This window comes from Rattus rattus, chromosome 12, assembly GCF_011064425.1.
Source record: "Rattus rattus isolate New Zealand chromosome 12, Rrattus_CSIRO_v1, whole genome shotgun sequence".
Lineage (NCBI taxonomy): Eukaryota > Metazoa > Chordata > Mammalia > Rodentia > Muridae > Rattus > Rattus rattus.
The window spans coordinates 90260711-90288674 of NC_046165.1; the positions used below are offsets into that span (position 1 = coordinate 90260711).

Here is a 27964-nt window from a genome sequence, read left to right on the forward strand (position 1 = left end):
AAAAACAAGAAAACAAAAAACACTTGGAGCTGGAAAGATGGCCTTGTGACTAAGATCACTGCTTGATCTTCCAGAGGACCTAGGTTCAAGTCCCAGCACTCACAACCATCTCTAACTCTATTGTCAGGATATCTGATGCCCTCTTCTGGATTCCTTAGGCACCAGGCATGCAGGGTACCCAGACATACATATAGGCAAAAGATTATACACATAAAAATAAGTTTGTTTTAAAAAAACATATAAATTACTACCACCACTCTAGGTCAAAAGAACTGTGGTTTTAAAGTATTATACAATTTTATTGTTTCTGTAAAGTCATGAGTCCAGACTGTTTAAACATTTATCTTAAAATCAAAGCTCAGATTATAGCTTTTCACTTTTCTATTCTAATAAACCAAACAGAGGACCTGGGTTCTGATGCCAGCACTGAGTGGCTAGTTCACAAGCATCTATAATCTCCATTTCAGGGTTTCCAAAACCTCTCCTGGCCTCCTCAGGAAAATAGGCATGCAAGTGGTTGGGTGCATGTGCATGTACGCAGACAAACACTCGTGCACATAAAATCTGTTAAAAGACAGAAAACGGAGGCTTTTAGAAGTCATTTTCCTTGTGGCAATTAAATGTAAAATGGTGCTTGCCTTTTTCCTCATTCACTGGAACTGGGTAGGAGCACAGAAGTAATCAGGTTACTCAAAGACCTGGGCTATGGGGGAGGAGAAGGAGGAGGAAGAGGAGGAGGAGGAAGAGAAGGAAGAGGAGGAGGAAGAAGAGGAGCAGCTTTCCCCTGCTTCCAGTTAAGCTCTCGATGGTCTCAGGGACATGCTGGTTACCACGAGGGCCAGCCTTGCACAGGACGCCACTGTCAGAGCTGTGTGGTGTTCAAGGCACTCCTACCACACAGTGTGGTGCGTTACTAATGGCTGACAACTGCTGGCCTTGGGATGGAAAGGGGTCTCAAGAACACCAAGTGACATTTCCAGAACCTCCGAGAAGCTTGCCTGCATAGACTGTCGTATTTAGGGGAACACCACATGGCCTTTCCGTCCTGCACTATTACTAGCTGAGACAGTTTAATTCCCTTTTTACCAGGAAACTTTAGCCATGGATGTGAGTCACGGAGGCTTATTCCTAAACTGAATATCACCTTCTGCAAAACCAGAACGGCATGTTTTAATGAACACCGTTCTCATTCTCTCGTTCTTTTAACGTTACACAGAATTAGAGATTGCTGTGAATTTTATTTAATTTGAAATCCGGATTAAAGTGAAAGCAGTGGGAGTGAAGCTTTACAAATATTACATTACTATGTCATTGACATGGCTTTTACGCTGATTGGATACAGAAAGAAAGAGACTGACATTAGAATTAAGGCAGTGACAACATGTGCAAACGCAGCACACCCCCTGACAGGCCTCAGTGGAAAAGCACTCGTCTGGTCAGCTGGTGTCTGACGTGGCTGCATGCAGGTCTCATTGCTCGGAAAGATGGGCCCTGAAGAGCTTCATTCCTTAAAGGGAAAAAAATCCCCATCACTGGCCAACGATGGCCAGGAGCAGCTTCCTGTAATCTCCACTGGTGTCACTTGCAATCATCGTGCTTAGGGTCTTCTGATACATCTGGGTGAACATCTGTTTTATCTGAACGAGGTCAATCTGTAAGAAACAACAGGGCAGGAAAAAAATCTGTTAAAAATGCACGTATTTGTTTAATAATCTGTAGTAGCCAGAATGGGAAGGACAAACAGCCCATGGCTGACATTCTGGAATTTCCATTCACACGCACGCTGACGTCACCCCGGAGGACCTCATCTGGGAAGAACTGGAGAGATGTGATGTAAGTGTCATCTGCCATTCCCCAAATACTAGGCATTTAAAAAGATAGGATAGTTATCTGATAACGGGACAGCTTTATATGAAATTAATAATATAGTGAGGGTTGGTAGAGATGCCAAGAAATGGAAACACTCGTACATTCCTGATGGGAATATAACATGGGTAGTTTCTGTGGGGAACAGAACGGTGTACAGAATCACAGTATCATCCAGAAACTCCATTTCTTGCTTAAATTCTCAAATGAGGTAGCAGGGACTCGAAGGGAGTAGTGGACACCATCAACAGAACAGCGTCATTCATAAAACACAAGAGGAGAAGCAAGACCAGCATGCACACAGTCGACACAGATGTGCTCGGTTGGTACATTGCCCTAAGATGAGACTTCCCACACACAGTGAATTCTGTGCAGCCCCGATTAAGTGAAGGAACTCAGTCTCAACAATGCTGTGTGATACCATCTGCACGGGGAGCCCAGTGTTATCAACGCAGGACAGAAAGGAGGCGAGGAGGGCAGAGGGTGACTGTTTCATGAGTATAAATTTTCAGTTTTGCAAGATGTAGAAAGTTCTAGATGATGTGACAGTGTACAACAGTGTGACTGTATTTACCACCACAGTAAAGTTAAAAATGGTTCAAACAGTAAATTTTATTATGTGTATTTTATTACAATTTAAGAATAGATTCTGCTCAGAGAATTTAGGTGTAAGAATAAACACACATCAAGGATTGAAATATACCCGAATTTTAAGCTGGGTGTGGTGATGTAAGCCTTTAATCTCGGCACTCAAGGGGCAGAGGCAAGAAGATCTTTGTAAGTTCCTGGCCAGCCTGGTGTACATCATGAATTCTATGGCTATGTAAAGAAACCCCATCTCAAACAAAACAAAACAAAACAAAACAAAACAAATAACCAAATTTTGTCTGCCCTCCAAAACAAACCTACCTCTTATGGTATTGTTTAATAATGTATGCTTTTTCTTTTTTTTTTTTTTTTTTTTTTTTTAATTTTTTGGAGCTGGGGACCCAACAGGGCCTTGGCGCTTGCTAGGGGCAAGCGCTCTACCACTGAGCCAAATCCCCAACCCCAATAATGTATGCTTTCAATTAAAAATATAAGTAAAGCTGGACGTGGTGGTGCACGCCTTTGATCCCAGCACTAGGGAAGCAGAGACAGACAAGTCTCTGTGAGTTCTAGGTCAGCCTGGTCTATAAAGTGAGTTCCAGGACAGCCGAGACTACGCAGAAAAACCTTGTCTCGAAAAAAACATACCCCCCCCCACCAAGAAACACAAACCCCAAAACAAAAAAACGTAAGAGTAAAAACTGATGAATTTAAAGATTATTTTATAATTAATAAGGATGCTAACTTTTGGTTTCCAAATGGATTTATCTCAGCCAGGAACTGAAACTTAGATCAATGACAGAGTAATTGCTTAGCATGCACAAGTACCTTGGTTTGATTTCCAATCAACCAATAAGCAAACCAGACGCGTCTGTAGTCCTGGCTACAGTGCAGTCAAGGCAAGAGATCACAGAAGCCAAGAGTGTGGGCAGCCCAGACACTCTTTTTTTTTTTTTTTTTTTTCCAGAGCTGGGGACCGAAGCCCAGACACTCTTAATGAGATCTCAGTCTCTTTAAAAAAATGAAAACAAAAAAACCTAGGAGTTTCCCATAAACCCATATCCTCCACAGGCCTTCCCAAATATAAAAGCTTCAATGCTCTTTCCTGAGGATGGAGGTCGTTTTACTACAGAAATCCCCACACATCTTTCCTAAAGGTTTCATAATCAATAACAATGAAGAAGCCACCATTGGAAACCAAGTACAACCTGATACAGAAACTGTCCCCTTGCCTCACCTCACTCCGAGTGACCACAATCCTGACCAGGGTGGAGTCATCCGTTCCAGCGCCTTTCATGGAATAGTAGAGTCGCTCGGCGAAGAAGGCAGGGCGGTTGAGGGCGCACTGCACTGTGAGGCAGACAGACAGACAGACATGCTTCAGAACAGAGTCCTGGCCTGACCAGTCGATCTACCTCTGTGGCTTCATGTTCCACTGTAAGCCTGGCTTTGATTATTTTCTTTTAAAACAGTAATCTGAAGCGTGTTGATAATCTTTCCCTCAGCATACATTAATCTTTGTAGCTCGGATAGGCAACTTCCAATTCTAGAGGATTCCCTCCAGCCAACACATCTTATCTTCTCTTTATAGACGAACTGGTGTGGATTCTTTACATTTTCCAACATGGAACTCTATAGGAAGTGTACCCCAGGTTAAGTAGCATCTTACTAAAAGAAAGGACATAAATCTTCACATTAAGAATATAATTTTGAGAGCCAGCAGGAGGACTCAGCAGGTAAAGTACTTTTAAAAGTCCAGTGGCCTGAAATCCACTCATAGTTGGAAGGCAAGAATTACCTCCATGAAATGTCATTAGTTTCTACGTGTGTCAGTACACGCGTGTCCATAGCATAGATAACACACACTTTCACGCACAGTAAATAAAGTTAAATTTAAAAATGTAAGAGTACCATTTAGGGGCTGGGGACATGACTCAGTGGTAGAGTATTAGCACACATAAGGTCCTAGGTTCACCACACACGTGCACGCAGAATATCACTTGGCCGAGAAAAAGCTACGAATACAGTTCAAGAGAAAACAGATGTGTCCAAGATTTGAAAACGGACATTGGGACTCTGAGTCACTGGGAAGTTACTTAGCAAAGCGAGTGCTGTCTACACACTGTGCATTTTATCTCTCTCTTTTTTTTTTTCCTTTTTTTTTTTTCTGAGCTTGGGACCGAACCCATGGCCTTGCCCTTGCTAGGCAAGCGCCCTACCACTGCGCTAAATCCCCAACCCCACATTTTTATCTCTTTAGCCCCAGTTATTACAGCAACAGTTCAGGCCCTCCACTGCTACTACCAAGGTGTTAGCAACACTCTTATTCTTGTAGTATCTGTGGACACCATTCCCACACGCCTAGGTGTCGGATCACCAGAAACCTACTGAAGAGTGTCCCTGTGCTTACTGACTGTATGGTAGGTTCTGAGGCTCAAAATGAAGCTTTCTGTGCTATGCACATGGAGGTGCGTGCAATTAATCCCAGCACTCAGGAGGTGCAGGCTGGTGCACCTTTGTGAGTTCGAGGCCAACCGGATCTACAGGATGAAATCCTGTCTCAATAAATAAGTATTTACATTTAAAAAACAAGATGTTTTGTGGTAGTACTGGTAGTTCCTTAGGGCTTTCTCATCCACTAAAAGGTCTTCTTGCAGTTCTCGACAAAGATTTACAAATGTAAGCCAAATCACCTTAGACAGACAATCCTTTTGGTCACACCGTCAACCACACCTAGAATCTTCCACCAAGTGTAGGACTCCCTCAGTTTCTGCATGGACGGACCCTGGGGAGACTATACTAACTGTAATCATTCAGCGAAAAACAAAATGAGGCAGAGTGCACAAGTGTCTTACATATGGTCTTCAAACCGCTTTCAACGTATCCGGAAAATTCCCTGCTCACACTGCTTAGCAAATCTCGATTAGCCATCTGCAAACAAAAATTACAGAGTTAAGCATTCTCACATCTTAAAACAAGCACCCCATCTTCAGAGACGTCAAGACATACCCTGGAATAGGCCTCCATGGTGGCTCTCAGCTGAGGGAAGCTCCTTGTGGCGAGGATCATGTTGAAACAGGATTCGTCTGTCCCTAGCCTCCCCTCCCCAGCCTGATAGAGGCGCTGGGCGTCTTCCTGGGCCATCTGGTGGTTTACACTCGGGCTCTCGTCACGGTTTCCCTGCGAGAGGAAGGCAGGCATCAGAGGTGAAATTCTTTCCCCAGTCTAGTCACTGGGATTTATCAAACGTGAATGCACCGTCTGCCATGTAAGCCCTGCCTTTCCAAATCCCTGTTCGTTACACTTAGTTTCGGACTTCGGAATAAACTGTCGTGCTTTAGTAAGGCTACAGTGAGGGTTTCAGAGCTCTGAGTGCTAAAGTACGAGATATCGAGGAAGAAAGTATCAACTCTCTCTCAAAGGAAGAAAAGGGTAATTCTCTTCAGCTGGGATTTGAGATCAAAGCACTCTGCAGAGACCCATTCCTATAAACTCTGAAGCAGAGAGCACTCACTTTGTGCCGGGCCTTATGTTAAGTTATAGGACACCAGAGTCTACAGGACAATGAAAGATTTCAGACCCAAGTACACTTATTACACACACATTTGTTATGAGGGCTGAGAATACAGCTCAGTGATAGGCAGTTTTTGCCTTGCATGAATGAACCCCTACATTCAATCCCCAGGACAGAAACAAAAGAAAACAAACAATGAATTGACCATGAAGACTTGGTAAAATGACGTATGAGGGTTTGGAAGAGGGCAAGTCCTGGTGCCCATCTGAGGAACCAAACAGGAAGATGCTTCTTAAAGCTACAGGCATCTCTGGAGAAGCGCGTGGCACGAGGAAGGGTATAGTCGTAGTTCAAAGGGGTAACCGGACATAACACAGAAAAACGTATTCCAAAGTGGGCTGAAGCCCAGACACCAGGCCTGCAACCTCTAGCATTTTTGCAAATACAAATAATAAATGTATTTTAAATGTGTTCAGCGAAGGAACTTCAAATAATTCCTTGGGTTTAAGTACATAATATAGTCCCCATTTTCTTAGAAGTGACTTCTCTCTTTTCCTTCCCACCCTAGAAAGGTCCGGATGGGTCACAAACGCTGCATAAAGACGAGCCGACTGAGACTCATGCTTTCATTCAACAGCTCTCTCTGCTGTGTCCTCCCCTCTTGCCATTCTTGAAACCTGACCTCCTCTTCTGCTTTGGTGTTCAAGGCAAATTCAGTTCTGTCCGGCATTTTCCTCTGCTCACTTTTGTAGCTCCCGCCGTTGCACACTATCCCAGACCCACTGTATATCTTGAACACTTTCTGTAACTCTCTTTCCATGGCTCCTCAGAGCCCCTCCTCCACTTTTAGATCCCTTGAGATCCTATTGTGTTGTTCACAAGCAGGCAGCCTGTAACTCCCGATACTCACCACGTGTTAGTCTTTTGTGTGTCTGTCAAACACATCAACCTTCCCTTCCTGGTTTTTTTTTTTTTTCCCGGAGCTGGGGACCGAACCCAGGGCCTTGCGCTTGCTAGGCAAGCGCTCTACCACTGAGCTAAATCCCCAACCCCCCCTTCCTGTTTTTAATACTATTCCACATACGCTCTTGGAGTGTTTCCTGTCCCCTCTCTGCATACCTGGGGAATAATAAGGCAGATGCCAACTGCAGAGAGAATGTCTTGTGTACTGTGTAGAAGCATCACCTGTCAATCAAATGCTGATGGCCTATGAGCAAAAGGCAGGGCTAACAAGGGGTCGGGGCTTACAGGGGGTGGAGGTGGGGGTGGGGGAGTGCTGGTAGAGATAGGAACTCTGAGGAGACAGACAGGTGAGGGAAAAGATTTGCCACCCGGACTCTGAGGAGACAGACATATGAAACTGATGAGAGGTAACCAGCCACGTGGCAAACACAGAATAGTTTAATGGCTTATATAAGTTATGAGCTAGTTGGGGAACAGGCGCAAGCTTACAGCCTACACATTTACTCGTAAATAGTTAAGCCTTCATTATTCGGGAACTGGGGCGCACGTGGGAAAGCTCGCAGTTACGCCAACTGCAGTACTCTCCTGTGCTCCTACCTCTGCTCCTCTGCCTCGGACACCTGCTGGCACTTTCACTGTGGCCCACATTACCTGACATGACACTGCAAAGCTGTCATGGATCTCACCTTCATCTCCACCACAGAGCCTCGGGAAGGTTCTGACTTCATGAAATCTAAGAGAAGTTATTTTCCTCTTCCTTACAGAACTCAGTCTCAGTAGTAACTAGAAGAAATCCGCCCACTGCATTCTGTGTTGTTCCACAAAGACGGCAATAATCCAAGGGGCTAACACTAATAAAGAATGTTCCCTGGTGACAGGTACAAATGTATGTCCCTTCGCTAACGAACAGTCATTAACACTGACTTTACTCACCTGGCACATGGACACGAGGAGCCGTTCGAAATGTCCTGAGGTATCCGATCTAATGTCTCTCTCGAGCTCGCGTCCAAACTCTAATTGATAGCATCTAACAATGTCTCGGATTTCTTGATTTGTTCTTGTGCACAAAATCTCTATCAACACACGCTCTTGAGTTCCTGCTCCCTATATGAAATGAGGAGAGGAGGATTACACCAAAGCAAAGGGAGTTCTCTGAAGATGCCTCAGCTGTAGTTCAGACGATACAAAACAATTTTGTCTCATCCATCTGCACACTGGGAACTATCGGAGCGTGTGAGGTACAGATACAAGCAATACGGACTAACCGCAGAAAATAAGACAGCATACCTGCATCGCCTTCCGCAAACTCCAGGCATCATAGTACGTAGGAGGCATGAACAGGGCAAGGATTAATTCTTCCATGTTTCCACTCAACTCTGACTTGAGATCTTTAATTAAATCCTGTTTAATGACATATGAGAAGCTTACAGGATTTCTGTATCTTATTTCACATAAATCACTTACAAAAAATAATTTTAAAAGCTGTTTATGTGTACGGCTATTTTGTCTATCTGTCTATGCACGCACGCCTGAAATGACAGTGCAGGCCAGAAGAGGGCACAGAAGGCCCCCGGAGGTGGAGTTACAAAGGGTAGTGAGCTGCTATGTGGGTGCAGGGAACAGAACCCGAGTCCTCTGGAAGAGCAGCCAGCGCTCTTAACCACTGGGCCACCTCCTCAACCCCTCACTTGAATCTTTTAAGGAAAATATGCAAAAACTAAGTGGAACTGGCACTATGAAAGTTGAAATTTCAAATCTGAATGTGATATACAAAAGAACGAGGAAATCTATGAAATTCAGTAGTGAATTCCTTGTGTCTGTAAACACTTGAATCCTTGCTGCGGTTCTTCTATTGTACCACACACAAAGGCACAAGGGTCGGCTAGAAAAAGAATAGGTCAAAATAACGAAATGAGGGCTGGTAAGATGCTAAGTGGGTAAAAGATACTTGCCAATGGGTTCAACCCCTGGGGTTCACATGGGGCAAGGAGAGAACTAACTCCTGACTTCCATACACATATGGTGACATGCACACATACTCATAGATAGCCCCCCGCACAAAACTAAATAAATGGATGTAAAAATACAAAATACGCAGGTATTTACTTAGTATAAGAAACTACTTTTGGCTCTAGAAAGAAGTAGAAATCACTCTTATCTTGGTCTTATCGAGACCGCAAACATCTGAAGAGATAACACAAAGCAAACCGTACTCTAGCACTACTTGGCTTTGTCTGGTGCGCTGTGTGTTCAGAAGCTGAGCTCTGTGCCCCTGTCCAGACGGCAGCCTAATCCTGGTGTACTGTACTAATCAATGTGCTGTAAAGCGTGCTCCCCAATGATCCCTCATTGGTTAATAAAAGGCTAGACCCCATGACTGGGCAGAGGATAGGAAGACTTAAGATCAAATTGGGGATAGTGGGGGGGAGCGAAAGGAGAAAGGAGAGAGAGGGAGAATGAGAAGAAGAGAGGAGGGAAAAAGAGGTTACTATGAGGCAGGACAGACCATGAGCATGTCGCCAAAGAAGGTCGCAATGAGGTCACTCATGAAACAGCAAGACGCAGTTGTCAAGTAATGGGGCATTTATCTGGTTATTAATAGACTAGCTGGGTTTTAATAGTCCCAGGACCTGCCCAGTCTAGGTTTATAGCTTGTTAATAAAGTGATGTTTCTGTGTTGTTTGCTCAAAAGCTAAATGGGAAAGAGTAGGAAGAAAACCCCCAACAAAAGAACCTCGATATAGCCCTGAGGTGCTCTGAATGAGGATGGCCCCACGGGCTCACTGTATAATTGCATGCTCCATCCTCAGCTGGCAGAAGGTTTGCAAAGAGTTAGTACATGAGGCCGTGTGGGAGGTGCTGTGGCACTGGGGGTGGGCTCTGACGTTGCAAAAGCCCACACCAGGCCTAGTGTTGCTTTCTGTCTCAGGCTTTCAGATAAGCTGTGAGCTCTCAGCCACTGCTCCAGCTCCTGGCCTACCTGCATCCTGCCATGTTCCCCGCCATGATAGTCACAGAGTAGCTCTCTGAAACCGTAGAACCTGAGTCCCCTGGAAACTCTTCCATAAGTTGCCTCATGGTTATCTCCCACAGGTAACTAAGACAAGTGTCGAATTGGTAACACAGAAACAAAAGCCAGGTGACTTCCAAAGTGGGCTAGGAAGCTCAAAGAAAGCTTTTAGCTCCTACCTTAAAGAGTGCAAGAAAACGAACAGGCAAAGAGAAGGAGACAGCTACTTAAGACAAGGTAGATGGGCTACACACCAAGAACAGAGGAGGCTCTCAGCGGTGCAATTATCTATAGTAGTTTTGTGTATGAAGTAGGGTCTTACTGTGGAGACAGGCTAACCCAGAACTCCTTGCTCTCTCCATCTCAGCCACTTGTGCTAGAATCGTAGGTGTGCACTGCCACACCCAGCTCTTTAGAAGAATAATTTCTTGGTTTTTAATCAATGAAGAAACAGGGCCAAGTATGTGTCTGGCTACATTTTTTGGCATTTTGGTAGGTGCCAGGGGATATCTGGAAAGAGGAGCCTCGATTGAGACAACGCCTGCCTCCATCACACTGGCCTGGAGCTGAGTCTGGAAGGCGTACCCTTGATGCACCATTGAATGACTGACAGACGATGGCTTGCAGTCCTGGGCTGTGCATGAGGGCAAAGCAGGCAAGCTGTGGGGAGCAGGCCAGTAAGCAGCACTCCTCCGTGGTCTCTATTCAGTTCCAGCCCTGCCTGCCTTCCCATAGGAAGGAGAGAACCCATTCCGGCAATACGTACCCATGTGCAATGTGGCTTGAACATATCCACATGCATGCATGCATCCATCCATCCATCCATCCATCCATCCATCCATCCATATACACAAAGGAAGAATAAACAAATGAAGAAAAAAAGACAGCCTGGCAAGGGGACTCAGTACACACCCAAAATATACATGCACACAATAAATACAATGTATTACTACTACTACTACTACTACTACTACTACTACTACTACTACTACTACTACTACTACTACTGTTACTACTACTACTATTGCTACTGATGATGATGATGATGGTAGTGATGATGGTGATGATGATGATGGTGGTGGTGATGGTGGTGATGGTGGTGATGATGGTGGTGATGGTGATGATGAAATAAAGTGTGTCTGAACTGGGCAGAGGAAGACAGGCTGGACAAGCTGATGGACCACTAGCCTATTCTGAAGACAGTAATCAGGCTGCAGCAGAAGATGTTTGGAAAGTTTAGGATTTGTGTGTAAATGAAAAAGCAGTGCTAGCCACTTCTCCCCATTATACCTGAGGAACAATGGCATTTTTTTGCCATGAACTTTGCTACACTTGGTCATCGATTCGACAAACACTCACTAAGGAACCACTCATTACACACCCGAGGCGGAACATGAAGAGGACAACACGACATGGGTTTTGCGAAGGAAGCGCACAGGTTCTGAGAGTCGGTGGTGAGGCCAGCAGTAGCACAGATTTTAAAGAATCATTGTGGGACCTCAGTGGAAGGACCAGCCAGTGCTGCCCCATTTAATGAGGGACACATGGCAGCTGATAGTCGAAGCCAGATCTTGAAAAAGTTGTTTACCGTGCATGAAGAGAGGAGACGCGTAATAACCCCGGAGTACAGCATGTGCTAACACAGAAGTATAAAAGACCAGTTCCACATAATTATACCCCAAGACACGCTTGGAGGGAAGAAAACGGGAAAGGTCACCAATGGCTGAGAAGGAACAGGGACAGGGTAAGGAGCAGGTCTTGATGGGATCCTGTCTACTGTTTCCTGAAACGGTCAAATAAAAGATGCATATGAGGCGGGAAGGCTGCTCGCAAGTAACAAAGGTTTTGAAGAGACACTGACACTGGAATGTGGAGGTTTGCTGTGCATTACTGGAACGCTGAACTCTACCTGGAAGGTCTAGGCCTACGATTACCAGTTTTTGTTGCACACGCTTTGCTCCTTGATTTAAAACTATTACACAGAATTGGCCAAAGCTATTATTTACTGGAGGGATTAGAGGTTGGTGGCTTTTGAGTTACCTGGTTGGGGGTGGCCGAAGTGAGAGGAAAGGAGGAGAGGGAGACGGTGCCATGAGAGATGGAGCCTGAGGGCATGGCCAGGAGAAACAGCAAGGACTCGGGGTACACTGCAGCCTGTGAAGTCCGTTTATCTATCCATTCCCCCACAGCATTAGTAAAAATACAGTGTCCACTCTGACACAAATTCAGATGCAGTAGACCCTGCTGTGCTAAGGGGAAAAGCTTACCTTGCCATACATGGTCTTAAAAGCTGCTTTAATTTGTTGCCTCTGGTCATTGGAACGGTTGGACACGACATCCACAATCGCTTGCTCATCAGTCCCTGGAAGAATCATGGATATTTATATTAAGGATGAAACTTCTTCCAGGCACCAGATGACACCGAGGTGCTCGCCGACAAGGGACTCTGTCTATGGTGTGAAAAGACAATCCATTCTCCTTACCAAACCCCTTCATTGCTTTGCGGAGAATCTCTGCATCCCTCATAGCATCGAAGTTGGAGGCTGGGCGGATGGTTCCTTGGGTGCCCTGAGTCATCGCAGCAGGCTGAGAACAACCAAAGGTGTAAAATTCAAGTAAGGACTTTGCTCGGACAGTAAGGCAACATGAAGACTTCATCCAGTTATCATCTGTGTACGAGGGCCTTAGGGCAAGGCTATGAGATGTATCACCAGGCCTCATTTGGAACAGGCAGATCCAGCCCTCTTCCAAACACACTCGTCTCCTACCAACAGAGAGCCACACAGCAACCTTGCCTGAGATATGAGACGCGAGTCGAACTCGTGAGGTTAAAGTCACAACCTTCTTATGCCATAGCTTCCTTTTTGACAGAAAAGGGAAGACCCCTGACCAACAGGAGATGATAGTGGAGGGGAGGGAGGGGAAACTGCAGTCGGGGATGTAATGTATGAGAGAAGAATAAAAAATAAAAAAGTAAAATAAGTGAAAGAAGAGCTGAGTGATAGCATTTGATTTGAAGAAAAAATAGTGTTAATGATGTAGACCATGAGTGCCCAAGTGAATTTCACACTAGCAGTGGAAAATCTCTCTTCATTTCCTGTATGATCTATTTATTTGCCAAGATACGAAGTAAACATTTTGTATGATGGTGAGAAAAGCACGAAGTGGAAGTGCTTCATATGCTACATTAAATAAACAGAACAGGAAGGCGGGGGCTGTAGCTTAGTGGCAGCAAACTAGCAAGTGTGAGGTCCAGGGTTCAATCCCCGGGCCATACAAAAGAGGGAGAAACAAATCACAATAGAATATTTTGCAAGCACAAATCTACATGGCTATAAAAATTCATTTTCAGAGTAATTAACAAGTTTACACAGGAATTATGTATGTGCTAAAAATTAGAGGGCAAAGGAATGCCGAGAGCCAAGACATTCGCACAGTTTGCAACGTTACTGGGTAGACCCAGTTACTGGTGTCAGGGAACTAGTGATGGAACGAGCCAAGAGTAAATGCCTTCAGACATGGTGTGCTGGGGAAACTCACTTCTGATGGACTCCTGCCAAAACAGCCTGACCCGAATTTAAACACGGGGAAAGATCAGACACACCCAAACTGAGACATACTTGTAGTACTCTTCAAAGTGCACAGGTCATAAATGAAGAAGACTGAGGACCTTTCAAAGAGGGCTCAAGAGACAGGACAGTAATTCAGTGTTCCATTCTGGGTTTCGTCTTGAGCCAGAAGGACTATACTGGAACACTTAGGGGAATTTGAAAAAGGTCTAAGTTATAGTGCTACACTAATTTAACTTCTTGATTCTGATCATACTATGTTTTTGTTGGAAGATAGCATTTGGAGAATCTAGAAAGTCTGTGTAGTCTGGCTGCAATTTTGTTTGTAAGCCTGAGTTTAAAAATCAAAAGTTCCCATGCAATGTTGTATATCTGCAAGCACGTCTGTTTGCCTGTCTGTGTTCTAAGGATGAACTGGGGTGCGGCACATGCCTGGCATTACCACTAACAGCATCTCAGGAACCAACTGCTCTCTTAAAATGCTCATGCCAAGGCTTAAAAGGGGTGTGATGAAGACGACACTCGTGACATGGTTCTGTCTGTTTGCTTTTAGATGTAATGTGTTTTATTTAACCTACCATCTCCAATGTAGTCAACATAATTTCAAATTATAAACAGGTTCCCTACCACGTAAGAAAGACAGAGGCAGGAAGATCTCTGAGTTCAAGGCTCAGCCTGACATTTATACTGAGTTCCAGGATAGCCAGGGATACACAGTAAGATACTGTCTCAAAAAACTAAAATTTAAATTTAAAACTTAAATTTCTTAATAAAAAAAAAAAAAAAAGAGAGAGGCCGGAGAGACGGCTCAACGACAGGAGGACTCGATGCTCTTACAGAGAAGCCGGTTCAGTTTCCAGCATACTCGCTCGGCCATCTGCCTGTAACCACTTCAGTCCCAGAGAATCTGACCCTCCTCTGACCTCTGCAGGCACCAGGCACGTACATGGGGGCCATATACACCCACAGCCAAAACTCTCACACATTAAATAAAGTAAATAAATCCTAAAACAAAGAACAAAACCTCCCCAACACTTGTTAAGAGACAAAAAAAAAAAGAAAAAAAAAAAAAAAAAAAAAAAAAAAAGAATGGAATGTGAACAAGTCAGTAGCCGCAAGAGGAAAAGCCTCCCCACAGTGCTGGGAACTGAATCCAGGCTCTGTGCAAGACAGGAAGGAGATTCCACTGAGGCAAGCTCTCCAGCCCCAAGGGAATGCTGTGACTGTTAGCAATTCCTCCCACTCATATACATTATCGCCGTAATATCGTTTTATTAAAAAGGCTTAGCAGTTACTCCCCACTAATGTCTAAGCCAGAAATGCAAACGGAGAACAAATATTTCCATAGTGGTTTTAAGGAAAAATTAAAATTATTCTATTTGTGATACATACTGCAGTATAAAAAGGTATTTCCAACATATTCTTCATATGTAAACCTCCACCAGGAACCAGAAAGAGGCCCGAGACTGAAGAGAGAACAAAGCCTTCTTCACTCTGATGAAAGGTGGGCAGTGGGGCACAGGAAACAGGCTTGGGGTGAGGAGGGGGGCAGAAGCAACCCGAGAAGTGTGTGTGACAAGCCCATCTGTTACTCTGTAAGTGAACGCCAAAACCCCTCAGTGTAGCAGGAGGCTTGAATAACGAGGCCTTAGAGGAAGGTGTTGGGAGAACAGAAGATAACAGAAGCTATGAGGTACGAAAGCAGAAAAGAGAGGATAATACGGGAGAGGGAAAGGGGTCCTCAGGAGAGAGACAGGGGAAGGGGAGAACATGTAAGACGTAACACACACACGGGCATATGTGTGTGCACATATATTATTTATAAAGATTACACTGAAGCCCATTGCCTCCCATGCTAATTTAAAAATTAATGATTAAGAGGCCAGCAAGCTAAAGGGCTCATTGGGTAAAAGTGCTTGTTGCTAAGCACCTGAGTTCATTCCTGGGGACTCACACTGTAGAAGAAGAGAACCAATTTCTGTAGGATCTCCTCTGACCTCCACATATACTATGGCAGCTGTGTTCACACATGTGCATGCACATAGGAACACATACATGAACATATACAGGAAAACGCACACAACATGCTTAAATTACAATCAAAAGTCTCTTTCGCAATTAAGGTAACTACAGATTTGGGTTAAAAGCAATCTACTGTGGTTTTAGAAGAGCCTCTCTACGGTTCTGCTAGTCAGAAGAACTGTGTGTTAGGACTGTCTAGGCTCCGCCCCAGTTACCTAGCAACGGCCAGGTGTGCCTGACCCAATCCGCTCTCTCTTCCATTCTTGCTCTCGCTCACACAGAAGTAATTTTAAAAGTCAAGATACAGGGAAGCATCCAAGATTAGCAATCTTGGTCTTGTAATTTGCATAGGACATAAAAGAACAGAGCAATTTATAAGATAGAATGAAGTTGGAGACCTATCTGGAGAGGTAGGGAGAGGATTTTCAATATGGGAAACCTTAGAGGGCAGTTGAGAAGTTAGTTCAGCAAACTTAACTAGCTACCATGTTTAAAGTTCTGCCAAGCATTGAGGGGAAACAAAGATACAACCCGAGTAAACATAACACTAGAAATCAGGAGCGAGGCCAGACATGGCGGTCCACACCTCAAGAGGTAGAGGCAGGGGATCGAGGCCAGCCTGGTCTACACACTGAGTTCCAGGACCAAATGCTGGCATACATGGATGAGCTAGGATTAGGATTAGGATTAGGATCAGTAAGCAGTCTACTCACATCACTGCTATAATCCAAAGAAACAGGGGAGAAAGCAGGATAGGAAGAGAAGGGCTCTGCGTCAATCTGAAAGAAGAATGGAAAGCTATGAAGGGAGAGCAGAAGAGAAAGCTGCCTCCATAAGTCTGACACACGACCTCAGACCTAAGGCCACGGCTGTAACTGCTGAGGGCAGAGACGCTATGCAGGCACGCATGCACTCTCTAGGACGGCGGGACAGCACTGTCACCTATGAGAAGGATGGAGGCTGCTCTTACCTCATGTACCAGACGCTATGTGAAGCGGATGGGCCAAAGCCCACACGGTCCATCCAGAGCAAAGTCTGTGTCTCCCATTAGTGTGACAGACCATTTCCTCTGCTTCACAAGAGTGGCGCCATCCCTCGGCCCTGAGTCCCAGGTACCCACACTGAATTTAAAGGGTAGAAGACAGACGTGCACAAGGAGACAGAAGCAAAAGTACCTGGCCAGGGTAGGGAGACTGTCCTCCGGGGTACTGAGATGGCATCTGCCCTCCAGGAAAGCCACCTGTGTGTTGAGAGCAAACCGTGTATATTGAACACAGAAACACAAGAGCACTCTAAGGTAGGGGACAGCGGGTTTCCATACGTCGTTCTGCACTGGTCTTTGTTTACATCTGTGCCCCTCCAAACAACCACGCTTTGCTTTGAGGTCATATACACTGCTCCCTTTCCTTCTTCCACCGTGCCTCTAAACCTCTTCTTCAGACTCAGTGGCTTGCACTGTTAATCCCAGACACTGCCTGGCTGCCTTTGACCAACAAAGGAATCTGCATTCTACAAAAAATGTTCCAGGACAGCATGGGTTACAGAGTGAGACCCTGCCTCAAAACAAGTAGAGAAATAAAACTTTTCCCAATCCCATAATCTTCACAGGACGATCTTTTTTATTTTTCAATTTTTTATAAATGTAACTTAATATTTATTTTCATGTTTTGTGTATGAGTGTTCTGATTACATGTATGTCTGTCCGTGCACCACATGGGTGCTTTCTGCCAGCAGAGGCCAGAACAGGTCTCCTATATGACTGCTGGGAATTGAACTTGAGTTCGAGTTAAGAGCAGTCAGTGTTCTTAATCCACTAAGCCATCTCTCCAGCCCCAATCTTGTAAATATTGATTTATTAAATGAAAAATCAAGTTAGGTCTAATACATCTCTTAATAAGATCCTAACAAATATTATATATCTATAACAGACTTTAAGATTTATTTATTTTATATATGAATACACTGTAGCTGTCTTCAGACACCAGAAGAGGGCATCAGATCCCTTTATATGGTCATGAGCCTTCCTGTGGTTGCTGGGAATTGAACTCAGGGCCTCTGGAAGAGCAGTTAATGCTCTTAACCTCTGAGCCATCTCTCTAGCCCTTATAACAGACTTTTTTTAAAATTATATATGCGAGTGTATAGACACCTGTAGAGGCCAGATGTGTAGGGTCCCCCGGGACTGGAGTTAGAGGTGGCTGTAAGCTGCCTGCCGTCATTGTCGTCAGGCAAACTGAGGTCCCCTACAAGAACAGTGCACCCTTTCAACTGCCGAGCCCTTGACTTAGCTCCTCCGTATCTTAAAACAAAGAAAACCTTGAACTAAGCTCAATTCTGATTCCATCTGAAATCTGTCAGGATAGAGTTCTGGGGGTGGTACCTAGTTTTAGACTCTAGGACAGACTAGTTAATAGAAAAAATTATTATATTATTATTATTATTATTATTATTACTATTATCATCTCCATTTTACTGATTATGATCTCATATCAAATTGAGACTACATCCTGAAGATTATTTCCAGACTTGTATAAACATTCCCTGAAGACTTTCTCAAATACTATCTAAGTTTTCTGGACAATGAAAAGCTCACAGGATCATCACAGTCTCTCTGTGGACAGCTGGACACACCTGGGACTGGAACCTGGGCTGGTCCACCGCCGTAAGACTGTGCAGGTGGCTGTGGATAGCCAGCAAAGCCTGCTCCACCAGGTGGGGCCCCAAAGCCTTGGCCTGCAGAGATTAAAAAAACAACATCTCAATAAGCCATGCAGAAGAGCCATTCGTAGTAACCTCGGCACCCAGGACTGCTATGAGCCGGTGGCTAGCCTGAGCTACGAAGTGAGCTCCAAGCCACCCTGGAATGCAGGCTGAAAACTTGTCTCAAAACACAAGCCTTGTAATGCAGAGAAAAATCTAAGAAAAATGTCGACTGTTATCAGAGGAAACGTGTCAGTCATGCTGTAACAGTCATCAACTCCCAGCACACTGGGAATTATGGTTGAGGGTCAGTGAGCCCCTCAGTAGGGAAAAGCACTTGCTGCCAAGCCTGACCACCTGAAGTGATCCCCAGAACCCAAGTGGTGGAAGAGCGGAACTGATTCTGACATACACAAACACACCACGGCACTCATGGACACACACACACACACACACACACACGTACATACAGAATCAAAAAAACCTAAGCTAAGTTTTCAAAGTTTTAGTATGACTGGGCCTAGTGGAGCCTGCCTTTGATCCCAGCACGTGGGAGGCAGAGGCAGGTGGACCGCTAAGTTCTGGACCAGGCTGGTCTACAGAGTGAGCTCAGCACTGAGCACTGCCAAGATACACAGAGAAGTCCTGTTTTAAATAAACTGAAAGTTTTAGTACATTTAACTTCTTTAGTAGCTCTGGTAACAATATAAGTCACTATGGTGAGTTAAAAAAAAAAACTTTCTAAAATTAGATTTGTTCCTTTCGTTTTGTGGGTCAGTGTTCTGCCTGTGTGTTATGTATGTGCATGCGTGGTGCCCTCAGAGTCAGAAGGAAGCAGCGTATTCCCTGGAAATGGAGTTATGGATGTCTGGTAAACCTCCATGTGGGTGCTGGGAATGCCAGGCCCTCTGCAGGAGCGGCAAGTGCTCTAACTGTTCAGCCGTCTTTCTAGCCCCTACAGTGTCTTCCTTAAATCTTTGGATTAAGTGGCCCTAAGACCTAAAAGGTAACATGCCATGCTATTTAAAGTTTCTCTTGTCTGTGTTTTTAAGAGTTAGTTATTCTTTGTGTACATGTGCTCTGAGCATAGCAATGCATTAAGTTCATGCGATGCTCTGGGAGGCTGAGAGAGGGTGTCGGAGCCTCTGCAGATAGTGGTGCGGACAGCTGAGCCGCCAGGAACCCAAGCCTGGTCCTCTGGAAGTGCAGTCAGTGCTGTACCCGCTAAGGCCATCTCTCCAGCACAGACATTCTCTACCTGTGGATCGAGACTCCACTGGCAAACCTCCATCACCAAAAATAGTTGTTTTACAATTCCTAACTGTAGCAAAATTATAGTTATGGAGTAGCAACAAAAATAATTTATGGCTTTGGAGGGGGGGGGAGTCAGCACAACACAAGGAACTAACTGTATTAAAGACAGCAGCCTTGAGAAGGCTGAGAAGCCTGCTCAGCCCCTCTCTATCAGGTAAGATTAATGATAATCAAGTAGGGTTTTAAGAGCTTTACAATTCCTGAGCAAAGTTTAGTCTCCCAGCTCTCCTAACCTCTATGAACCTTCACCACCCTAGCTCACTACCTACGTTTTAGCCCTCCCTGGTTAACTTAGAGTAACTGTGAACTCTCACTATACAGGGGATAATGAAGAAGGTAAGAAAGTAAGGAAGGGATAAACCTCAAGTCATAACTTACCTCCAGGATAGGCTGGAGGACCCCCTGGATTTAGGGTTCCAGGATAGCCCCCAGGGGCTGGATAACCTCCAGGTGAGGGGTAGCCTCCAGCTCCTGGGTAGCCACCACTTGGAGCTGGTGGGTAAGCACCTCCTCCCATTGGTGGAAAGCCACTAGGGTACGGATACTGACCCGAAGTGGGGAAAGAGGACTCCTGACCTGCAGGCTGGAAAAGTAAGAAACAGACAGAATCAGAGAATTTTAGGACCCATTTAAAAAAAAAAAAAAAAAAACTATTCAGGTATATCCCTCCCCCAAGATCTTCCCCGCCAACATCTTAAAAAAAACCCATAACTTGGCATCTCTGGTTATCTTATTATTAACTTTATCAATCCTACTCCACTTTGTCAGGATTTTTTCCCCAGAACTCAGTTAAAAACAATTCTATGTGGTGTGGACAAGAGTGGTCCATTTCTCTACAAGAACCAGAACCAGCCGGTGAGCTCTGTCCCCGCTCTCCCCTTCTCTCTCTGCATGGCCTCGCTCCACCGCCTGGCTCCCCTCTAACTTCTGCTCCTCTTGCCTCCAGCTCCGGGTGCCGTGATCACCGGCGTGAGCTATCACACCTGTTCTCATCGAATCCCAACTTCTCAGGGACAACGAACCAAGATGACAAACCCCTTCCCTGTGTGGCATCGACCCTCTATTCTATCCTAGGAAGAATCAGCAGTAGAAGAGCTGGGAACCCAGAATGCTGCACACAGCGATGCTTCCCCTCCACACTACTCAACAGTCCATGGCTGACCTCCAGGAGACTCGAAGCCAGCAAAATTAAAATGTTATTATTGCATTACATCACAGAGATGTTGGGGTTGTCTATTTCAGCAAAGACTAAAATGATTGCCACAGTCCCGCTTCATACGCAGGGACTGGAGAACGTATTCATCCTCCTTTAAATCTATATAGTTAGCTTGTGTGCCTATAGACACACTATTATACCTGGAGAGGCCCTTCTTTATTCTCCCCAGGATAGAGTGATAGTATGATAACATACCTTTCAGTAGCGTCGGCCATGAACGCAGGCCCCAGAACAGTGCCGCTATCACTGGGTCAGGTGCTTTGATCTGTAAATCTACCTGAGCCATACTTTACTTAGCGTGTGTTTGTGTGTTTGTTTCCAGAGCCTGGCACATTTGAGGCAAGCGTGCTACACTCGATGAGTAAACCTAGCCTACTTGGTTATTTTAGCCCTCCCAACACAAAGGTTGACCAGTGATTCCTGGGGTAGAGTTTGTATACGTATATGTTGTATTGGCTTAGAAAGTAATTAGCATTTTTTAAAACCTAACTTTCAAGTTTTAAAAACACCGCTTGAGCCATGCATGGCTGTGTATATTTTTAAATCCCAGTGCTCCAGAGGAGAGAAGCACGAGGTTCTCTTGAGTTTCGGATCGATGTGGCCTACATATAAATTCTAGGTCAGCTGGGACTACACAATGAGACCTTTTCTCAGAAGATAAAAACAATAAAACTGTGACTATGGGTTTCTGTCTTTACTTAACCTAATCTAACAGCACTGGGTGTGCCTCCCTGCACGGCTACACTGGACTAGAGCTAAGCCGTCCATATATGACGCATAAATGACACACCCTGTTATTTCCAGACAGCGCTGATTTATAGCCCTGGACACGAGTTCATGACTCTTGCTCTAGGGCACAGGGTACTTCTACATAACAACCGTATGGTTGATATAAGTGACTTTAGTACTTTGATAGCAATACTTACAGGATATCCAGGGAAAGGTGGGTAGCCTGTCGGGGGGTAGCCTGGGTATGACATTCTGTAACAACAACAACAACAAGTCCTTTGTAATTTTTTTGTATACCTTGAGGCCTTTGAAAATATTAAATACACATACGCACAGTATAATGGTGGGCATTGAATGTGGTTAACGAGGCCAAAGATGATGTGTGAAGGTTTGTACATGCTCTGCCCAGGGAGTGGCACTACTAGGAGGTGTGGCCTTGTTGGAGTGGGCTTTAAGACTGTCATCCTAGCTGCCTGGAAGTCAGTCTTCTGCTAGCAGCCTTCAGATGGAGATGTAGAACTCTCAGCTCCTCCCACACCATGCCTGCCTGGATGCTGCCACGTTCTTGCCTTGATGATAATGGACTGAACCTCTGAACCTGTGTAAGCCAGCCCCAACTAAATGCTGTCCTTATAAGAGTTGCCTTGGTCATGGTGCCTGTTCACAGCAGTAAGACCCTAACTGAGATGGATGGTTCAAGCGGATTAAGACCACTTGCTTAGAAATCTGATAACCTGAGTTCAATACCTCAGATATACATGGTGGGCAGAAAGAATGACTGCTGCATGCTGTCCTCTGACCTCTGTACGGCCCCCAACTGCAGCCTGGTGAAGGGCTTACTGTGGAATTTGAGTACCCTGAGTTCGACCCCCAGTATCGTGTACAAAGCCAGATGTGGTGGTAGACCCTCTAACTGAGGAGCTGGAGACATGCGAATCCTCAGGGCTCACTGGCCTGGGCTCATCTGTAAGCCTCAGATCTGTTTGAGAAGCCCTCATGAGCAAGGTTGGCCTAAAACACTATTACGGAGAATAAGTGAGTGGCTGAGGTGAACGCAAGGTTCTAAGAAGTGCCGGACGCAGACTGGCCAGAAAGCAGGACGACGACAAATACAAGGGACAGGGTGGGATGTAACTGTGATGGGTGGTCGCCAAAATAAAAATGAGAGATTGAGGTAGAAGACCAGGGCTACAGATGCAGTCGGGCACAGGAACGTCAGACATAGGAGCTCACGCCCATATTCCCTGGGCACGGGAGCCCTGAGATTTATATTCTGAACCTTGAGGAAATCAAAAGACAGTTGGAGATGTCAAGTCTGGTGTGGAATTACATGCTCACACTACCAGAGCACATCCATCCCTTAGCTGTCAACAGTCACTACTTAAACGAACCAATACTCTATTGCAGGATGTAACCTGGTAGTTCTTTCCATCTGTGGGGGCGACTCTCCTATTCTTCATTTCCATTTCCACACTGTGTCCTTGCAGCAGGTCTCGCCACACACAATGGCTACTGCGTGCTAAGATTACCTTCCATTTATACTCTAGCTATCTACCTCCGCTTTCCAATTTCCCTGGACATCATCACTAGCTGTCCCTTCCACAATGGTTTCCTGATGATGTATGGAGTTAAAAACTCGCTGGCAGTGTTGCAAAGGTAAGACCTGCCTAGTCCTAGATTCAGACCCCATTACAATCAGGAAGAAAAGATTACTGGTCAAACATTCTAGACCCCTTGGTAATGACTCCAACTATAGTCGACAATTCTTTCTCTAATTTAAAAGACTGGTTTCTATGTGTATCCGTGTATAGCACATACTTGCCAGGGCAACTAAAGTTGCCTCTGGAACTAAAGCTAATTTCGGACAGTTGTGAGCTCTCATAGGAGTGCCGGGAACTAACTCCAGGCCCTCTGGACGAGCGGCCAGCGCTCTTCAGTACTGAGTCCCGTCTCCAGCCCCATCGCCCAGGCATCCTTCCTTCATCTCTGATCCACTCTGACTGACTTGGCCCTCGAGCCTGTGATCATCCCTTCCTTTCTTTACACCATACCATCAACAGAAAGTGAGGTTCTCACGTTTTACACAGGTAAATCTCCCAGAAGTCCACCGAGGAGCACACTGAACTAGGTTGGGAACTAAGAGTCCATCCCACCACTGCCCCTTTCTGGAAGGGGTCTCACCCCATAGCCCAGGTAAGCTGGAACTCCTAGGTAGATGAGGCTGGCCCTGAATATGCAACCACTCCCCCAGCTTGCTGAGTCTGCAGGCTACTGTTCCTATACCATTCTGTGGAGGTGAGAGGGCAACTTGAGGGAGTGGTTTTTCTCCTTGCATTGTGTGGGTTCTGGGGATTAAATTCGCCCTGTCAGGCTTGGGAGCACACACACTGGGTTGGCTATTCCTTTACCAGTTGGACACACGCTCAGGAATCATCCGAGAAGAGGGGACCTCAACTGAGACAGTGCCCCCATCGGACTTGTGTCTAGGCAAACTGTGGGGCACTCCCTTGACTGACGACTGCCGTGGACGGGCCACTACGGGCAGTGTCATCCGTGGGCAGGTGGTACTGGGTTGTGTGAAAAAGCAAACTGAGCAAGCCAGGAGGAACAAGCAGGAAGTAGTGCCCCTCCTCTGTGGCCTCTACTTCAACTCCTGCTTTCAGGTTCCTTTGTGGAGCTACTGCCCTGACTTCCTGGAAGTACAAGACAAGTAAACCCAGTCCCTTCCAAGTTTCTTTTGGTCAGGATCTTTATCACGGCAGTAGGAACCGAACCAGGACACAGCTTTAGTCCCCAAGCTATCTCACCAGCCCAGGAGTCTGTATTTCTAACAAGACTTCTGAGTTAATGTTGATTATATTCTGGTACCAGAGCATTTTTGGCATTTCTGGAGATACTTTCTAATTTGAATGATTTAAAATGTGTATTTTCAGGAGATACCTTCTAATTTGATTGATTTAAAAGGTGTGTTTCTCCTCAATGTAGACATAAATGGTTTGTATTTCTTTGACCTCAAGACAGCAAACAAGCAGAGGTGCAAGCCAGCGGGGTAACATGCATGTGCATAGGGCCTGCTTCAGTTCCCCAACCGCAAAAGATAACGAATCTGACTAAATTCAATCCTTAGGAAACGTCACTTGTTAAACTAAGCAGTGGTCTGCGAGCTGATTCAGAAAAATGTATGTAACCTTTTGTGTGCCAATTCAAGATGATTATACTTTGGTATTTTTGGCATTTCTGAAAATATTTTCTATTTTGATTAATTTAAAACGTGTTATTGTGTTGTTACAGTGCCCCTTGGCAGAACCATAGGCAAGGAGCTATGATATGCAATATCAATGCTTTACGTCATTAAGATAAAGTAAGGCTGGGGAAACGGCTGTAGACTGCTTGCCATACACGACAAGAATCTGAGCTCCCAGTGTCCTTGTAAAATGCCAGTTGTGACAGATAGCACAGTATGTAGCCACAGTGCTAGGGGGCGGGAAGACGAGGTGGAGGTGGAGTCCCGTAAGCTCCATGGCCAGTCTGAGCAATCAGTGAGAGTACTAGCTTCCGTGAAAAGCACTGACTCCAAAATTAAGGTGGAAAAAAACAGAGAAGGTTATATGATGTCCGCTTCTGGCTTCTACATGTGCACACCAGCACGCCCATGTATGCAGAAGCATGAACACACACACACACACACAGAGTAAGATAATAAGAAAATTGACTCAGTCTGGTCTCAATTACTTGAAAGCCAAAGACCTGTGCCTCAGAGGAGAGCGAGGCTAAATTCTTCCCCTTTGTTGGTCTTCTCTGTTCTTGACTGCCATCAGGAGCTAAGGGCAAGACTGCAGCTTCTAAAGGGCAGTCAGAGGACCACATGAAAGAGATCAGGATCAAAAGGGGAAATCTGGAAATAATTTGTGAAATAGTGCTTAGGGTCACAAAAAGGCTGACACTGTAGCTCAGAGGTAAGTGGGAGGGGGAGCAGCTGACTGGGGAGGAGACTCAGTGTGTAAAGTGCTTGCTACAGAAGTCTGAAGATCTGAATTCAGGTCCCCAGAACCGGGGAAGGTGGCTCAAATCTCTAATTCCAGCACGCCTACAGTGAGGTGGAAGGCCAGTTTCCAGGCCAGCTAGCCTGGTGTATGGGATAGGTAGCAAGACACCCACACCCAAGACTTTCCTCTGACCTCCATATTCACACTGTGGCATGTGCACCCAGCCCCACAAACGTGTACACACATGCATATACATACACAGATAAACACATGAATCACTCCAGTGACAAAGTTCTATTTCTATATTTTAACTACTGTATTAAATCTTACCTTTAAGGGCCTAGAGGACTTATACCAAGATTTTTAAAACAAAACAAAAATAAATAAAGCAAAGACTTTCTAGGTATTAGCATATGAAAAACTGAAACAATTTCAGTGCCCCTTGAAGATTAAGTATGAGAAATGAAATTCCATGTCCATACAGGTCATAGAAACACCTTCACAAACACACGCTTATGTAGGTAGGTACTAGGCTATTCATCATAGCATCCTCTGTAATATGAGAAGTTGTTCAAGACAATGTAAACATCATTTAGGGACAAGTGAAACACATGTCATACGCTTTAAAAAAAAAATCCATATACAAAACCATCTACCACACACGGTAAGTGAAACAAAGCAAGATAGATAGTTTGTAAGCATTCCCGGAAAGAAATACTCCCATTTTCTTCTCTCTGTAGACAAGTGCACAGGAAGGAGACAGAAGCAGAAAGGGTGGCAGCCTCCCTGGGAGAGTGCATGCAGAGGTGTGTGTGTGTGTGTGTGTGTGTGTATAAATGGCGACAAAGCAGCTCACCTTTCAATGGCCTTTTAGCCCCTTTAAACATTGCTCGTGTGATCACTTCAGAAAGTAGACTTTAAAGTTTTTGTAAAAAGGGTGACTCAACAAATGACTCAAGTTCTCTCAGTAACAGGACTCTTCTGAGTGAACCAAAGCTTTACTTTTCCCTTTAACACTGTTACAAACAACCTTTAGAAACACTTGGAAAATTCATTCTTGGTTCTACAAACCATCTCCACCCAGTGAGTGAGTCAGCTAGTAAAAGGGTGGGTCTATGTGAGTCTCTCAACTGGCAAGAGGCCTAAGAAGTTAAGGGTGGGGGTGGGGAACGATGTCGACAAACACGGAGGAGGGGAAACAGGAAGTGTGACTAAAGTCAGGGAAGAACAGTTTTCCAAAAGCCGCCTCTAGGTTCCGGAAGGGCCATTTAAAGCAATGACGGAATTATCAAGGAAACACCGCTTAGTCCTGTGCATGGGAAGGTAGCCCTCTATTTAACCAGGAGGACCAGAAAGTGGTTTAAGTTTGCAGGGGCAAAATTATTTATTCCACTGGCTTCTAATGTCTTTCTTGCCGAGACGGTAGCTCATTACACTTGTACTGTAATTGTGACGGATTACCTTATCAGAACGGTTCGCTATCACCTGGCAGCAATTAGGTAATGTAATGGATAATAATAAGATACCTTGCGTCTTTTCACTTGTCCACCGGTTTAGCCATTCCCCTCTGCATCTTGGTTACCTGGACGTCTGGTAAGGGTCAAGGACTAGGAAGGAAAATCTAGACTGTTACTTCCTAGAATAGTTTCCAAGAATTTTAAGCCGGACCTTACGTATCAGGCTTGTGAATTCTGTCCTAGGTGCCATTAAGCACAGCAAAAATTCCTCAAGATCGCCTAAATTTGCTGTGTCACCAAAAAGTCTAGTCACTAGCCAAACCCAGCTTTCGGAGCGATTTAGTCGGCCTTCTGACAAGGGCTTCACCAAACCCGCCCTCTGGTCTCAAGCCCTCCACCTGCGACCCACCTGACCGAAAGCGGGGTGCCACTGCTCCCTGGCATCCCACTCTAAGCCTAGCAGAGTGATTTACCAACAGGCCTCCCCAGTCCTTCCGCACGCGGCGAAAGCATGCCCAACCCACCCCAGCACCCGATTCGCGTCCGAGTCTCAGCCACCCGGAGGCCCACCCCGTTAGGACAGGCGCGGGGTTCCACGACTACGGCTGGAAGGCCAGACCGGAGACTGGGAACTAGCTGACTGGCCGGCGGAAGAACAGCAAGGGGAAGGAGGGGGTGTCGGTCCTCACCTGAACCAGAAAGCAGCGTCACACCCTAGCCCGCTTTCCTGCAATATGGAGCCAGGGAGGGCCGGAGGGCGTGGCGCATGGGCGGCGCGAGGATGCTGGCTGCCTGGACCGCCCCCAAGCCCGGGCGGGACCCTGCGCCCCTCAGGTGGCTCTGCTGGTTTTAACGCCTGTCTCTCTCTCCGAGTTGAATCTAGTCCAGGTGGTGCTGCGGGAAGACGGAAGCTTGGGTCCGGCCGCGCGAGTGGGAGGAGCAGAGGAACTCAGAGGTACTGAGCTCCAGGCCTCAGGGTATCCTGAGAACCTAAGAGAGTTTGTCTCTTGTGACTCTAGGGGATTGTGGG

General features: G+C 45.5%; 1 protein-coding gene across 4 annotated transcripts; it reads right to left on the bottom strand.

Annotated features, from left to right (window-relative positions):
* Positions 1-273: 273 nt before the first annotated feature.
* Positions 274-27864, bottom strand: Anxa7 (annexin A7). 4 transcript variants are annotated; one of them, XM_032917561.1, is made up of 14 exons: positions 27624-27864; positions 27004-27084; positions 21689-21743; positions 19925-20129; positions 18164-18265; positions 16708-16772; positions 12425-12527; positions 12209-12303; positions 8219-8332; positions 7865-8035; positions 5464-5634; positions 5310-5385; positions 3692-3804; positions 274-1652 (listed from the first exon to the last, which is right to left on the bottom strand). In XM_032917561.1, exons 3-14 carry the CDS (start codon positions 21740-21742, stop codon positions 1530-1532), a joined length of 1392 nt encoding a protein of 463 aa, XP_032773452.1. In that variant the 5' UTR covers position 21743; positions 27004-27084; positions 27624-27864; the 3' UTR covers positions 274-1529. The 4 variants fall into 4 exon arrangements, with proteins under 4 accessions (XP_032773452.1, XP_032773453.1, XP_032773451.1 ...); XM_032917562.1 differs by lacking the exons at positions 27004-27084; positions 27624-27864 and adding exons at positions 16246-16311; positions 27344-27410; XM_032917560.1 differs by lacking the exon at positions 27004-27084 and having other exon boundaries at positions 27624-27863.
* Between the last annotated feature and the right edge of the window lie 100 nt (positions 27865-27964).